Source organism: Rhea americana, unplaced genomic scaffold (genome assembly GCF_003343005.1).
Source record: "Rhea americana isolate MKP2758 unplaced genomic scaffold, rheAme1 scaffold_133, whole genome shotgun sequence".
NCBI lineage: Eukaryota > Metazoa > Chordata > Aves > Rheiformes > Rheidae > Rhea > Rhea americana.
In genome coordinates this window covers 579,352-596,629 of record NW_028185406.1, presented here as the reverse complement: position 1 = coordinate 596,629, position 17,278 = coordinate 579,352, and the positions used below count along the sequence as shown (strand labels likewise).

The following is a 17,278-nucleotide window of genomic DNA, read 5'->3' as shown; positions in this document are numbered from 1 at the left end:
TGTCTAAACTTCATCTGTCACAAAGGAAAAGTAGCCTGAAARCTAGACATCCTTCACCACTTTTCATGGGCCTATGAGACTCTGTGGCCGTGGCAATGTATACCCCTTGAGATGGAGGGCTACAAAAAATTTGTTCCTGCCAAGCCTGAAGCTTGTTCTTATCCGCTCTACTTTGACAGCCCTAAAATCAAAGGGCGATATGTGGAGCAGCRGCAAACACAAGATGACTGTGAATTTAATTACTTTGAGTGTATACAAAATAAGCATATGGGGTAAAACATGAAACTAGACAAAGAAAGTATTTTTTGACTCTTCTATAGAAATTTAAAGCAAGATTACTACTTAAATACCAGTCACATTGTTACTGGTTTTCATTTCTTCTGGAGAATGGTCAGAGTTATGTGGTTGAGATACAGAGATTATATAAGGTTAGACACGCTAGGCATGGCCCTCTTTCTGCAGAGGGCTCAGAGTACTAGTTCAGGGTCAGGCTCTGAACAGCTACTTTCAAGTCACTCAGAATTCAATATAATGGTGTATTTCAGTGAATTGCCTGAGTAAGGACCCAAGAGTGATAYCTGCCTTCTCAAATGGTTCCTTTCACATAAAATTACACTGTGTAATAAAGCACCAAACTTTGTGCACAGCGCTCATGATATTTTTGTCTTCAATGATGGCAAATGCCACAGAACGATGGCATGTTGAAAAAGTTTCAGTATTAAACATAGTCTCCAGTTTTGGCTTCTGTATAGTTCCTGGCTATTAAACATGCACATATTTAACAGAGCTGGAGAGGAAGTTGTGATAGCATCACAAAACCATAGAAAATGAGGCTCTGACTGCAGAAAAGCCATCATGTTGTTCCCACTACCCTAGGGTAGGACCAGGTACCCCCAAGCCATGTTGGACAGACGTTTTCCGAGGCTGCTCCTGCAAACCTCCAGCAATGGAGATTCCACAATCTCCCCAGGCAGTTTGCTCCTGTGCTTAACTGTCCTCATGGTTAGATGATTTTGGCTAACATTTAAAGTGAATCCCCCCTGCTGCAGTTTAAGGTCATTTTCCCTTGTACTATCCCAGGTGGACATGGAGAATGATTTACTACCTGTGTTTTTGCAACTATTTTTAACATATTTGAAGACTGCATTTGTCTCCCTTCAGTCTTCCCTTCTCTACAATAAAATCACATGAAAGAAGACGAAGAAAATTAATAAACAGAGGTTTAATTAGCTCTTTGTTTCAAATTTTAAGTTACATTCTGAAAATAAAATACTGGAAAGAACATCAGTAAACTACATTACTCAGAGGGATACAAGCAGGAGTAGCAGGCTAGCATGACTACATAACAGAGAAATAGGAACTTTGCAAAAGATCAAATGAACACTAAGACTCTGAGCAAAAAGGCAGATCTGTATCTCTTATTTCAAAAAAAAAAAGTGTTCTGTAAGGTTGATGGAAAGAACAAAGATAAATATAATTTAAGAATACCTTTGCAAGTTATTAGGCTCATGTAACCCATACTGAACTAAACCAGAGCTTTGCCTGCTTACAGACTGCAGGAAGAATGCTTTTGTATTTAAGGACTGGATTGAAACTCAAGAGACAAGTTTAATTCTTGGCTTTCCCTGAGACTTCCTATGTGATTTGGGCAAATCACTAAATCTCTGTACTCCAATTACGCATTGACAGAACGAGCAGTAGCTCCACTTCTTCTCTCTTGAACTCTTCCCATTTCATTTTTCCGTAGACAATGAGCCCTTTAGGATGTGGGCTGTCTGCACTGAAGCACGCGAGACTCCAGCACAGCAGGGGCTGAAGTCAGCAGAAGCTTCTGAGCACTACTGCATCCCTAAAGGCAAYGGGAGGCTACAAAATATGGATCTGTAATGTATAAGGTATATCCTGTCAGAAATGTTAAGTATCAACTTCAAATTGATTTCCTGTGTCTTTTAATGGTGTCAGACCATGCTTATCTTCAGGTGGTACACAGGCTGTCTTATACGTCAATATTGTAAAAGGAACAAATCCTCAAAAAAAAAAAAAAAAAAGACTGAGTACTGGAGTAAGTATTAAACCTATCTACTTCTATTTCCTGGCAGTTATTTTAATAGTTGATATATGGAAGAGTAATATGCCAGCACGGTCACATAAGAAAAAAACAACCTAGAAAAAGGTTAAATAAATGTTGAGACTGAGGGCAATTACGGATTCTTTAATGTTTTTTTTCCAGACATCTCTGTGAACTAGGGAGGTGTGCAAAGTATTGAAGCCTCATTATTTTACAGACCATGGGCTGATGATCACAAAGACTTAGACAACGTCCACAAATCACGCTGAAGCTAATTCAGATATCCTAGCAAAGCTAAAGAGGCYTAAAGTCACAAAAGACACCAACATGGCACAACATGGAGCTGAACTCAGGAGTTCAGGCAAGAATTCAGAAGATTTGACAACCTTCATTAAGGTAGAAATGTTCAGGAAATTAACTCTAAATTGACAGAGCCAAAATAATACGGAAGCCTTAAKGTATAAAAAGCTTTCCACTTACCTCTCCAATAGAAACTACTTTTAAAATTCTGTTTTCTTTACCAATGAAGGATCTACTATCTAATTGCTCCCAGAACTCTTTCATTTTAATCAAGATGTTTTAAAACTTCAACAAGAGAGTAACTCACTTCAGTTGTCACTCCATCAAGGCACATCAAGGCACATGTCATTCACCTATTGGCATACCAATAACCTATTGGTTATTGTTTATTGGCCAACCTATTTGGTCTTTTCATGATTCTTCCTGGAACATGTCTATTTGTCATCTTCTTTCTATTTGTATAGCATGACAGTAATAAAACTACTTTTGTGACAGTAGAGCTGCTGTCTACACTGACAGCACCATGTCCCCCGCAAGAAAATAACCACATAAGGCTTCAGCATTAGTGGCAAAATGTTTTTATAGGCTGTGATTTAAAAAATAACATTCATGCTATTTGCACTGCTTCCTTTTACTCTAGGGAGAAATTGGATTATTGCTTTCAAAGATACAAGGCCTCCTTATCAGTATTGCTTTTTGTTGTATTATCCCCATTTTCTGCACTTGACACAAATCATTCCAGATTTTCCTATACACAGTTAGGACTAGATTCAGATCTTTGCCAGTCTTTACAGATCAGTCTTCTCCGTATCTTATCAACTGTCAGCTAACCAGTGTACAAAGAATTTGGTTGTATCTACTTCTTTCTTTGCTTTTGTTTATAGCTCTTTGGAGGTTTTGCCTACTGTTGCCACTCATTCATACTCCTCCTTTCAAAAACCACTGGTCAAAATTCATCTGTTTTATTTGAATAAATAAAATAAAGATCTGAGGCATGATGTGGTAGAAACCTTGGCAGCAGAAGCGGCAGGCTTTATTCTGTAGCAGGCTGCTTTTTGGCTTCCTACACACGTATCCCACCTGAACCCTTGGGTTGTTCATCATCCCGTTAGGCTGAGCTGCAGTTTCATAATATTTGGTTGTCCTCCAGAGAAAGAATATGATCTTGAAAAATGCTCTTGAATCCTTCAGTAAGGAAACAGGAGCGTTCAGATCCCCTTGAAGTCAAAGTGAGGACACACAACTGTTCTCAGGATCAAGTCCACATTAATGATACTGCATCTACTACAGGGCCGCACACGACAGGGCTGTTTAAAAAACTGCAGACAGCAACTCCATTTTGCTTAGTGGCTCCCCTTACTCATCCTACACACAGAAAGGAGCAGCTAGGTTTATAGCCCTTAGAGTCCCCTCTGCATCTCCTACTCTGCAAGGTGAATTCCACTGAATAACTAAGTTGCTGTAAACTGAAACCTACACCCTACCCACAAGACAGGGGGGKCTTTTAAGACTCCAAGATTGTAGGAAGAAATCTGGTCTCCAACCAAAATAAAGCAAGGCTTTTCCCAAAGTGCTTAACTAAAGGGTATCCATGCCACACTTTTATTTTTCATCCTTCCTTGACCTTTAATTTAATGTAAGTACTCAAAATAAGCAATTTTAGCTATGTTTTCTTCTCAACTTCTCCCACTTTGGGCCACACACACAAAGATCATTCTGTGACTTGACACTCCTCCTTTCTTAAAATCTTACGGTGAGGAGAAAAAAAGGGATGTTATTTTAAAAAACCTCAAACTCAAGTTTTTTTGTCCATTAGGGTACTTATTTGTCCAACTGTTTCAATTCTTGCCTTTTTTATATTGAAAATTATAGCTTTTATGGATTCTTGTAAACTTCTAGGTATGAAACTGGCTTTTTTCAAAAACGCGCTTTGAGATCACTAAAAATAATTCACTTGTATTTACATTTTTGTTGTATGAAGTTTAAGATAATAATATGCCTACTTACTGYTATCTTTATTGATCTATGTCCTTTCTTTTTTGATGTATGAAAAAGGGTATTTATTGCTGATAAAATGGTAGTTGAGACGTATTAGTGACCTCATCACACAACACACACATCATTAGTAGCATCATAAGAAGGTCCCTCATCCAACCTTGCCAACATCCACTAACCTTCAGCAGTATGTACCACTTCTGGAGGTAAGAAGATAATAAGCAGTCCCTCTGACAGACTGGCCTTTGTATGATAGGTTAAGTTTGCCAGTGTACCTATTTGCCCCAGTTCCAGACCAGGTTCGGGATGGGTCATTAGCTTCACAGGATGCAGGMTTGATGCCACTAAACTCATGTGATGTTGTTATATTCAACTCGTTGTTGTACCTAWCTCCAAATGCTCTGAATTAGTGATTTCAGAAGGCTTTCTCTTCTCATWCCAAAGCATTTTGTTTATTAAGAAAATTTCAGGTTTGGGGACTCTTTCTGTCATAATATTTTGTACTTTCATGCTGCAAATGACCCCTCCAGCCACCAGATTCCATTTTTTCATGGTAACTTAAGAGTAGTAGAGTTAGGATCCTTAAACATTGATGCCAGCTGCTTTTTCAGATGTGGTGACCTCTGATTGTCGAGACAGGCATGTACACTGCCCAGAACTCTGAGGCTCTACCTGCTAGCTAGTTGAAAACTGAACTACTGCAGTGATACTCCCAAAGAAAACTTTACTTTGGTTTGGCATGAGGTACTGGCTCATTCAGAAACTGGCTCTCTCTGAAAGTCCCCCTTTCCTTGTTATTTCCTTCCAAGAATGTTAAAAAAGAAAAAGAGACTGTTTTCCACTTTTAAAGTGCTATTCACTCACTAAAACGAATAGCCCTCATACCTATTTCTTGTGAACACAGCTCACAAAACGTTAGTAAATTAAGAACAATCAAGATGGCAGCAGCCTCTCTCAAGGAATATATCATGACAGATGTAACATCCYGTAAAATAAGCTTTCTTCTACCACTAATTCTGTCTTAAATCCTTCTGAAGGGGACATGCAAGGCTTCTACAGTAAATTCACTAAGACTGAAACTGGCACAGAATTAAATATTTTTTTTGCCCAAATCTCTATCACCTAAAAACTGTTTCATTGACTCTAGGATTCACACCAGTACCACATTCTACCATAAAGGTAGAATTTCAATAATATATAAAGAAGATCAGAATGCTGTTTTCTCCATAAAACATTTATCTGCAGAGAATGTATCACCCCAAGTAAATGTTTTGAAACAATAGACCCTGCCAGTAGTTCAAGAAGGTGAGTTATTTTCCACTGTAAATGAACTAAACGCATGTTCAGTACAATAGACGGGCCGAACGCTTTCTCAACAGGGACACGTATTGACATTTTTGGACAGTAGCAGCAACCTTTGAATTTTCACTTCAACTACTGCTTAAAAATGACACTGTCAGAAAGGAAACACCTACTGTGCACCTTCACTTGCCTTCTGATCCCTTATTAGTTAACCCTGAAGTGCATATGTATACAGTCCTAATCCCCAAGTGAGTATCTGGACCAGGGGAAATCTGGAATTAATTGTGAAGTATTTTGGTTACTAATGCAGCTGTTACAAGTGTTTGATTTGGCAAGGGAACAGAAAAGGCACTGCATACCAATTTCGTGAGCCACTGTAAAAGCTGCATGGAGGCCGTCATCTTCAATCACTGCACAGCTGCGCTCAGGAGAGCATATGGTCCCAACGTCTGCCATTCCCAGAGTATCACATGAATGATGCCCACATAAATCCTGCCCAGGAAAGGAAAAAAAATCATTAAAATAAATTTTTACACCCGTAGGTAACAACAAGTTAGTCATCAGCCTTTTGCAAACAGGAAGACTAGGATAAAAACAATATTAGCTTCCATCTAAAGATCTTAGTGCACTTTAAAAGCATGATGACACAATCCCACCCCTGCTAGAGTCAGCAAGAATCTTCTCATTGACTTTAATGAGATTTGGATAGAACTTGTAATTAAATATTGTTATTTAGATTTGTATTTCTGCAGTGCATGCAGAGGCTCCAACTTGCACTAAGCTGAACATACATGTACTGAACATACATGTAGTAGAAACATTTCTTCACTGATGATAAAAATATTAGAGAGATTCTCTCTGTTTGTAGGAGGTGAACCAAGGCACAGAGAGAAAGGTTCAGATTCCTCTAACCAGAACATTACCTTTCTTTTCTAAAGACTAATCTTATACTCGTGCCTAAAGAAGTGAGATATAGCAATATATCTCACTATAGTAATATATGTAACTATATACTATAGTTATAATATATATGTATATATAAAAATATAGAGTTATATAGTAAAACCTCATGCCACACCTGTAAAATAGTATAATAATTAATAACGTATTGCCCAACACACCAGGTATTTAAGCAGTTTTCAAAGGTTGCTTAAGAGTCAGTGATAGGGTAGAGCATGAAAAGTCCCTTGATTTCTAGTGTTAATAGCACAATAACTGTATTACATGCTCTCTACTTGTAGGTATGGGGTCTTCCTAAAAATCATGCAGGCGACATAATAGTTTTGATTTTTTTTTCCATTCCAGAACACAAAGAATAAAGAAAAAAAATAAAAGAGCAGTTTTGGTCAGACATACCGCGTTTTAATAACCAGTAATAACTTTTCAATATTTCTCCTGAAGCAGAGGGAAGAATACTAGTCATAATTGACTGGACACTTTTTTATGTTGAGACGGAAAAGTAGGTACTATGCCTATCTGGAACATGCCTAAGCATTTCATTGTGATGGAGGGAAAATGTCACTTTCAAGACATGTCAGTATTATCATATGTCCTTGTCAAAATGATCTGAGAACTACCTTTTCCCCCTCAAATGATAGCTTCCAAGCATTGTTACGGCCTCCTTCCTCCCTTCAGATCTCCCATAAGAAAGCATTTCTTTCATGAAGCCTTTGACAACTAATCCATCTCAAAGATAGATAGACTGAATGAGGCTCCTGGTAAAAAAATGTTCACTCACACATTCATTTTAAATTTTTAAATAAACAATTTTAAACTTAGACAAACTTGAAAATGCATGGATTGAAATCCCACTGAAGTGGAAAAAAACTCACACTGAGTTCATAGATACAGAACTTCTCTTTACATAACATAGAAAAGTCTAACTAGGTATTTTTTCAAGGTCTAATAAAGGAAATTTCAAGCTAAAATAACTAAATGATTTAGTAATACTACATATAAAGAGTAAGAATTTCAGGATCAGATATCAAGACTTTGCTGCAGACTTTGCCAGTGGCTCTGTATGGATTATCAGAAGACGCAGAATATGGATGCTCATATTCAAGTACTTTTAGAAGGAATGTATTTTTTTTTCCAAATTTTATTTRGGAGAATATGATTATCATCATTTTTAACCTCTCTGGACCAATACTGGAAAAGGYCCTAAGCGAGGTTATGTTACTATTTCATCTAATCATCTGGGACATATTTGACAATGAAGAGGCAATACTTAAATTCATATTACATTTACTTAGGTTCATACCCATTTAGCCTTTTTTGCATCATTTCTGAACTGGCCATTTGAATCTAAGGGTACATTTTATATACTGCAGTTGTAACTGGTTTACCTAGAGCAGCATAGTTCAGGTAACAACACACAAAAAAATGCAGGAGCATAATACTAATATATATATATATACATATATTTATGGAGATGCAACCAATACATAGATTTTTTATGGAGTGTAAGCTATACAGAAAGTAAGACACCTTTACACCAGTGTAACTTTAACTGAATCCACACAAGCTGTTAAAGTGAAATTCTTACACTAGTACCAAAAAGCACATAAATCAGAAAGAAAGTAGCTTATTGGAGGAGGTCTAAATTACACTCAYGCAGACAGTGGCAAGGATGGTATAAAACACATTAATTAAGGCCCTCTCTCTACATGCAGATTCAGAGCCATTTGGGCTACTTTTATATGTAGGGTGTCATTTTTACTTACACATTTACATCAGTGCAACTCTCAAGTATGGGAACAATTATGTCAGCACACGGTAGTCTTAGGCCAGTGCGTGACTCATTTCCATCTACATACGAAAAGAAGCTATGGCAGTATCAGAACCAGCATTTACATGGACCCAGCTGGACCTCATAAYGATTGCCTTGATTTGACGTCACAAGAATAATCAAAATCTTTCTAAGCAGGCAATTTTATAAACTTCCATTAGAGTCGATTCTGAATGGATCTTTGGGTCTGCAAAATATGACAGGGACAGTAATGGTAATCAGCCACTGACTGATCTCGGCTAGTTAGTAGTATTACTACCATAATTCCCAAAGCTATGCACAGAGGCTGCACTACACCACGTTCACCAGACAACAAAAGACAGGTGGRGATATACGCAAGCAATAAAGGATACCACAGTGTTTTGTTACTTTTCATGTTACTGACACTGCATCACTCTACATGCCCTGTGTTTCTCAGAATTTCAGTCACTTTATCAAATTGTTTCTCCACTTTCATAATTTCCCCGAGTATGACATATATCTGAACAACTCAACATAACTTTCAAGGTAGCACTCATTTGCATGACTGTTGGTCTCAGTCAAAAACAAAGCAGGTTTCACATTTTCTTTAAGTCCTTCTTTACGCACAACTGAACTTCAGGGCGGATAAAATGAATTTCTGGAAGGCGTATTCCTTACTGGTCACTGTAAGAAAATCCCAAAGCTGGAGATAAATGATTTTTAAAATTGCTCATCTGTAAAATTACCTAGCTCCTCTGACACTTCCTGGGCTGGTGGAATACAGCTGTCCTTGGATGGTGGGAAGAAGGTGGGACCATAGATGCCCCACAAGGGGGAAGAAAAGAGAAAAATCGCATGCGCACAGAGAGCAGTGGACAGTGATAGGTGAAAAGTGCCTTTCCTTCAGCCAGGGGAGTGAGCACAGCTGCAGCACTCCCCCAGTGACCGAGAGGGACCGCAGGGGCACCTCGCAGCCTCTGTTTCTGAATTTGAGCAGGGCAGATGCAGAGGAAGGTTGCAAAGGAGCTGGCATCTTGGAAACAGAGACTYGAAATATTTTCTGGTCTTAGCTTCTTTGTATGCAGTTGTTCTTGGAGGAATGTCTACGGGTTGCCCACCTGCAAACCGAATGGGGAGTGGATTGGCTAAGTTTTGAAAAGAGAGCGTACACAGAGCCATCTGGTTTTCTCTGCAGGCTTCAGTGCTCAGTGACTGAGTGGGGATGCACCTTTTAAGCTAATGCTGACATTATCAATATTCACTTAGGCAGATCATTAAAGACTCAGCTCCATTATGTTCTCAACTCATAGGCTCATTTACTCTCATTTTTTCTTGTCCCTCAGACATGATTTGAGCTTAATATATTTCTATTTATAGGATTGCATGGCATATATTATACACATAATGTAAACGTATCAAGTGGCATCTCTGAGACAAATATTCTGAAAATTTTGCTTTTAGGTGTTTTCTTTCTTAATTCACCATTCCCTGGTTATGTGGTCTTTCCCAATAGCATGATTTTGAGTGATATAATCGAAAACCGCACCTCCTTCCATTTCCTTGACTGAAATCTTTAGGGTAAAATTTCTTTTGACTTATACTTCCTGCAGCCTTACCAGCCATGGATGGTTTGTTACCCGCATCAATACCACATTTTACATTTACCACATTTTTAGCTTTCCTGAGCAGTTTTGGAAAGTAGTCTCAGACTCCTCTGAAATAAAGTTTCTAGTAGTACATTAAAAGTTTTTATTGCCCTTGAAATCTTTTTTTTTTCTTAATAACAGGCCTGATGTAGTGATGCCATCTAATAAACCCATGGGGATCTCTTCAATTTTTCAAACTCCAGCAAATGCACTAAGAAAGCAGGTGCTCACATGATCCTTAAAATTAGTTTCCAACAATTACTTTGCTTCCATTTAAAGAGTTAATCATTTTTTCAGATTTCATTTAATTGTCTCCAAATAGTGGTGGAAGCATCTAAGAATAAGCACTTCTCGCTATTTCTAAAGAATGTCTCTGGCCTTTGATCTAAACTACAGTAGTTTCAAAATAGAAGAATGAATAGGAAACGCATTTGCTACACAGGAGACAATAGACGTTAAGCCTTTAGCTTTGGCAAAGGAATGACTTAGGAAAAATGAGCTGTACATCATAGGACTGGTAGTTAATTAGACAGCTCATTGAAGGCCAACTTTTCTTGGCATTCTTAAGTGCATCAAGAACAGCTGGCTGTTTGCCATATATACGTGGCACTGTAGTGAATGAAGAYCGCTGCCCTGGCTCCCTACTGAAGCGGTTAATTTATTTTACCTGAAATTCTTTGATTTGTGCAGTAAGCTTAAAAACAAGAATAAACTGTTCACTGAAACCTGATATTAGACTGGAGCCTGTGGACTGGATCCAAAACAGGATTTAAGCACCAGCAGGGACAGTTGGGTAGAATGAAAGCAKTAAGTAATTGGCTCACATGTCCTCTGGTCTTTAAGTTACCTATCCTTCACAGGGCTTGCAGTGTGTGACCTTATGGGCCCCAAAGTGCCACAGTTTTACACTGCTGAGCAGTTTAGCTTACACTAAAGCCTGATTAGCGTCCTGATACATGATGCTTCCTCAGCCTTTGTCTGCMGAGGGAACCCAAGCCAACAGGCTTTCTCAGATCTGACCTAAAAGAAACCAGCAGGGTTAGGCTAACAAACATCACCTTCTTTCAAAGCACAGCTAACAGCCTTTACATCTCTGTGTGTCTCTTTGTAGGTGTTTGTTTGTTTTCTGGTTTCTTTACAACAGTCTAGCAGCTAAAGCCTTTGCTCAATAAGATGATGATCCAGCTTCAAATTCATTTGGTGGATAAGGGTACTTGGAAGTATGTTCTTTAAAAGAGYGTCCTAGCCACCAGGTGAGGTCTCTTGAGAAGGTATGTGCACCTCAGTGTGCGAAGGCGCTTGGGGCTCCTGCCGCTGCCCATATGCCAAGGTTTCCGTGGACCAGACTGCATCTACTGCTTACGTGCTTACGGCACTCGGTGAGGGAACTTCATTTTTGGTCCCTGTTCCTCAAACTATTTCTGTATTTTGTGCTGAATAGTCCTTTGCTAAATTACAGAAACACTTTTCTTCCTACGCACTGGGAACGCATGCCTTCTTGCTCTAAGCAGGGCACTCCAATCGGCGGTTTCAGGCCATGATTTCTTTCTCACCAAATGAATCTTGAATTACTTGCTAAATAGTGTCACCGCTTCAGTCAGAGGGGTGGAAAGTTTCCTTAACACCTGGAACAGCTTCCAGCCCCCGGTTAAGGACCTCTCCAGGGAGGTGGGCGATACGGACTTGAAATCCATCAAGTGGAGGAAGGAATTAATATGACTTTCCAGCTTCCTGCACAAGTGTTTCAACCACAGATACATAAAAGGAGGGTGGAGTCATGYGGTATTTGGGATCTACAAATCTAAATTCCTGTGCTTGACTGCAGAAAATAGATGAAAGTTTATTAACTTTTCAGAAACTTGAAACGGTGCATTTTGAGAAAAACGTGCATTTTGAGAAAAATGTGCTTAAAAAGAAGATAGAAGGACTAAGGTTCATCCAAAGAAAAGGGGTTACTGATATCGTCCCAGGAGTGCCTTACATCCAGAAGGCAAAAAGAATGTAACACTGCAATCAACAGTCCAAAGAAAGGTATACTGGTAGTTAGGGCTAACTGGTGAACAAAGAAATTAGGCAATGATCTATTTTACCCCTCAACTGATAGCGTGAAATTTAAAGAGAGACCATAAAAGCCCCAATGCTGGAACACTGCCCTGGAGGGAGCTTGCTGTAAAAAGCTGTGCTCCTCAAATRCTGGTGGGCTGCTCATCAGGATGTCCAGATCAGGGCACCGGGGTGAGGGCCTGACCATCACTGTAAAGTGAGGAAGGACTCTAGCCACRCTCACTGAGACAGTGGACAAGGAAAAACATTTAACTTGCCTAACCCATAATTCTTTTGTGGAGAAACTCCACATAATTTCCATAGATTAGTATGGATCATGCCAGTTCTCCCACACAAATAAAGTCCCACTTTATTTTCCCAGAGTACATCTTCWAAATACGTTAGAATTGCAACAAGGTTGGTGAAAAGGCTATGAAAGTGGGAGGGACTTCACAGTATAATTTCTTCAGAGTAACAATAGCAAATATTAGTGATACATATTCTACTGACAGTTGGTACAGTGACCTGTTTCACTTATATAAGGATAATAATTGCGATGATATGATAATGTTAGGAAAGAAAACAAAGGAAAAAAATGAAAGAACCGGAGCCAAAGAAAGCATATACGCTACTCAATGAAATTATCATCTATTGAGGTGAGATAATCCAAAGCTSGCTGTTAAATTTCAACAACACTGTTGGATGGACTGTTCAACTAAGTCACACACATAAGATCCATATAATTACTGTATGGAAAAAGGCAGGACAGTGGCCTTTGGCTCTAGGATGATTTTTTTGTTATATCCAGGCATGATAGTCCTATTACTACACTAACAAGCACTTAGGGAAGTATTTCTCCTGTTCTTGTTGCCTATATTTGCTGTGAGAAATGACTATTTTAATTTTCATATACTTCAGAATTAGGGAGAAAGGGCAGGAAGAGAACTGGATTTTCTCCAAATGCTTTCAAAAGTTCACTTGAAATTTAACTAAGGGTCACTAATGAAACAGATTGGGTGACTTCTACAGGATAATTACAGGGAAGGTTAGATCTCAGGAAAAAACAGTTTGAGTTCAAGTACAGTTTGCAATTCATATCTAACAGATGTTATCACTGTGATAATTAATCTGGAGTGCATTTTTTGTTTCAATAAAAAAAACGTAAGGCAGAAAATAACTTCTTTCTGGCTTCAGAGAACTGTTCACAATCAAAACTCTAAATTTGCTGTTGACTGCACTGACATTGAGAACAAAGGGCGCTAATCTCCAAGGGAAAGGCAGTCCACGAGCTCTACTTCTTCCTTCCCATCACACAACCACTCTTCTGCCTCCACACAGCCAGGAGGACCCACCTGGCCACCAGACGACCTAAATCCTTGCATCGCCATATTCAGGTTTGCGTAAGACACACTGAGGATGCATGTGGCCTAATGATTTACAACTATTGCCAAGRTCTCAACCACAAAGTAGAATACAGGGGGATCCCTGTATTCTCTGAGGCTGTAAAGACCAACCCAYCTTCCTGAGAGCTTTTACAGGATTTATTAAAAATTTATCACTTTCTATGACATTTTGGTACTGATAATCCAGTCCGCTATCAAACTCATAGTCATGGTTATAGTGGGTAAAAATGATGGCTCAGRATTCCTGGGAAAATATATTTCTCTTCATTAGATTTTGAAAATTTAACATACTCACCATGTAACCCAACTGAGTTTCTGCAATATTTAGGGATATATAACTTCTGTGCCTGTCACAGGTTCTTACAATTTCCTTTATGAGTCGTAATACTGACACATTACTAAAGTTTTCCCTGTAGTAAGAGTATATATACGATTCACTACAGCTAATAGATACAGTTATATGCTCCTTGCCATCATTGATAGCAATATATAGAAGGAATCAATGTCAAAATAGTTTTAACACCCTTTGCCTACATCACTACAAGCCGACCTCATGTCTTTATTTATTTACTATTTACTTTATTGTGTCCTGCAGTATGATTGCTTTGAAGTCCTTACCAAATCAAATGACATACAGACTAAACAAATCTTTTTTACATGGGAAATACTTGTAATATGAACGATGATGATGACACTTTGAAGTTCTTGTGCTAATTTTAAAAGAGAGAYGCCAGTGTATTTAGTATATTCACTCTATCAATGCTTATTAATTTATCTTTTGGTGTCAAAAATAGCATCCAAGTAAATGTCGCACCAGAATGAAGATAATTATTATGTTAGAGACCTGTATGGCAACAGGCATGCATAATTTAGATTCTAACTACACATAAACAGTTACATGCAGCTGAGGACACGTGTTCRGCTGACAAATGATTTGCAAATATTATTCTGTTGACGCAGAGACACAAAGTTCAAGGTGGCCTCAGTTAGTAAACAAAGATGGAAAATGTACCTCACACTTTAACTCCATGCCTGAAAAACAAGCCATTTAGAAAAAGACATCTGGATGTACAAAAATTAGCTTGATGGTATTCAAAGCCCAACAAAACACGAAGGGAGCCATGGCTTGGCGTCTAGTAGCTAGGCAACGAACTTCATACATTCAAAACATAGTTGTAAAAGTTGGATCCTCCTGCCAGTTGCTGCTAATCTCATTGAAAAGCTAAACTGGAAAAAATCTTTTTAGTTCAAAATGGGGCTGTTTTCTGTGTGAAGCATCTCTGATCTTTTTTCTTTCYTTAACCCTTTTAATGTTTATATTCTAACATGTGCCAACAGTCTCATTTTGACATTTTGAGTGTAAGCATATAAAAATGGTGTGGATTCACACATACTCCCTACAAAGAACATCTATGAATACATGCACTAAGAAACTACAAAGTCTTGCTCTTATTGAGTCAAACCCCCTCTCAAGCCACCCCAGTGAGTTTGAAATACAAGGCCAAATAGTCTGCTTCTCCACACAGCACACCATTAAAATAGATTAAGTTATACTGAATTACACTCTGGCAAGTGAATCYAGTAGTTAAGCATGCTAAGATATAAACTAAGCAAACTGAAACCTATGCTCTCTTTCTTGCAAAGCATTGATGTCCTTAAGTAACTTTGCAAATAATATTGGTATCTTAAGAGTGGAAGGAAACCACAGGAACTGTAACATTTTGTTAATTCTGTACACATCCACACGAAGTAGGTCTACACACATAAGAAGAATTACTTGTGAATCTCTGAAAGTAGATTACTGATCAGCACACTCTTATTTTGGTGCGAGGGCATCCATGYAAAGAATTAAAGATAATGACCTGTAATGCAAGTGTGCTTCAAATTCACATTCTATCTTAATCCAAATGAACTTTCAAGTGTTACTGAATAGCTATGCATTGCACTCATTATTAACAATTAATATTAAAATTCACTATCTTAAGCCACCCTAAGAATCTCTGAATTGTGATGAACCCCATGGAAATAAAATGGGAATATTGGCAGAGAAATACACTCTTTAATGAGAGAGTGATGGATTCYGGCCCAGGCTTAATTAATAAGCCATTAAAAGGACTGTTTGCAGCAAAACAGAAGAGCACTCTGACACAGCCTAGGTAGCTTGCTTTCATTCAGATTATAAYGATAAAAAATGAAAGCTTACAAATTGAACCGATGGGTTTTAAACTGCTAAAAAAGGCTCCTGCTGCACAAGTGATGCCTGACTGACACAGAACCTAATGTTTCAACTATTTACAGCTATAAAAGCAAGCCTGGAGCTTCCTCCCACCTTCTGGAGCAACTCCTTCCACAAACCATCCAAAGCATCCTTTTTGGCAGTCTTCTGTGATGTAGAAAAGCAGGAGAACTCAAACTAACGGAAAGTCATGCAGTTATTTTTTTCGTACTTGGGGAAGAAAAAAAAACCACCACCAAACCGCCGAAGGGATATTCTTACAGAAGAACCTCATTGCATAAACTGTGCCACATGTCTGCTAGAGCAATGTCCCTTAACGACCTCTACCAAGGCAAATAATTAGCAACCAGGCAGGCAGTGATGCATGGCTCTGCATGGGTAAGACTGGCAGGATCAGCCTTGCAGCTGCTCAGGACGCCCATTTTTCACTCGAGGAACAAGAAAGAGGTTGCATCCCCTTCCCACCGCCCGACACACTGAACTTGTGCAGCTCTGTTTACCTGTGGTTTACATTTACGTCCTAGCCTTGAACCACAAGTGTTGCCGGCTTCCAGTTTAGCAAAGCTATTCTTTCTTGCTGGGAAAAGCATGTCAACAGACTCGACAAGTCGCATGCTCTTTTAAGGTGTGCTCCATCAGTTTTGCTCACAGCACATATTAACTCAGGGGGAGTAATTCAGCTCGGGGAGTGCTATCAGCTCTCAGTGCGGACCATTTCCCCAAGGGGAAGGGAGGTGTGTATAGAACAGCTCACTGGGAAAGGAAACGATGTCATCTCTCAAACAGAGATAAGTTAGGTGGTCTCAGCCTCGTCCCTCATGGTGACATGTCTAGATCAGACAAATTAACACTGCGGCGCAACCCTGGCAGAAGTCCCAGCACTGCAGCCAGCAAGACTGCAGACCTGCACGTGGTGTCGCCTTGCAGATGCTAATGGGGCAGGGCAGGGACGACATAGGTTTATCAGGTGCTTGACCTGCACTTGCCCCTGGCAGAGCCATGTGAAGGGACTTGTCCCCAAGATGCACAGCAACCCAAAGAAAGGCCAAGGAGGTGATGGGTCAGGCAACCACTGGGCAAAACCTGGGCTCACCAGATCTCCCACCAGTACGGGCAGCATGTGGGACCGGCAAGCAGGAGGGCTGGTGAGGTGACCAYGACACAGCCCACGGGGGCATCTCGGCGGCAGGGATGGAGCAAGGGGGGAGCCAACCTACCTCACGGGTGAAGAGGATGGCGGCGTCGTAGTGCTCGTCGTGGTCGTCGTCAAGGCGGTTGTGCTGGTGCTGCCACTTGCAAAAGTTCTTGAGGGTGGCGGCGGCGTTCCTGGTGACCTCCAGCCCCTTGTCCTTCTCGCCCAGCGCCACCACCTTCACCACGGCCAGCCGCACGTGGTTCTCCAGGCTGGCGTGGGCGTAGAGCCGCGAGGCGATGGTGGCCAGCGTGAGCAGGTAGTGCTGCAGCCCCTTGCCGTACTGCCGCCCCATGGAGGCGTCGGCCACCAGCAGCAGCTCCACCTGCCGGGCCCGCGAGACC

The 17,278-nt window shown here is 39.9% G+C and overlaps 1 protein-coding gene across 1 annotated transcript in view; it reads right to left on the bottom strand.

Moving 5' to 3' along the window:
- The window catches only part of ADAMTS5 (ADAM metallopeptidase with thrombospondin type 1 motif 5), a 43,992-nt gene that overhangs the window by 25,105 nt on the left and 1,609 nt on the right, over window positions 1–17,278 (bottom strand). The window contains exons 2-3 of the mRNA XM_085297960.1: window positions 16,960–17,259; window positions 6,025–6,157 (exon numbers count right to left, since the gene is read on the bottom strand). Of these exons, the coding sequence (XP_085154086.1) occupies window positions 6,025–6,157; window positions 16,960–17,259 (433 nt within the window). The remainder of the gene's footprint in view (window positions 1–6,024; window positions 6,158–16,959; window positions 17,260–17,278) is intronic.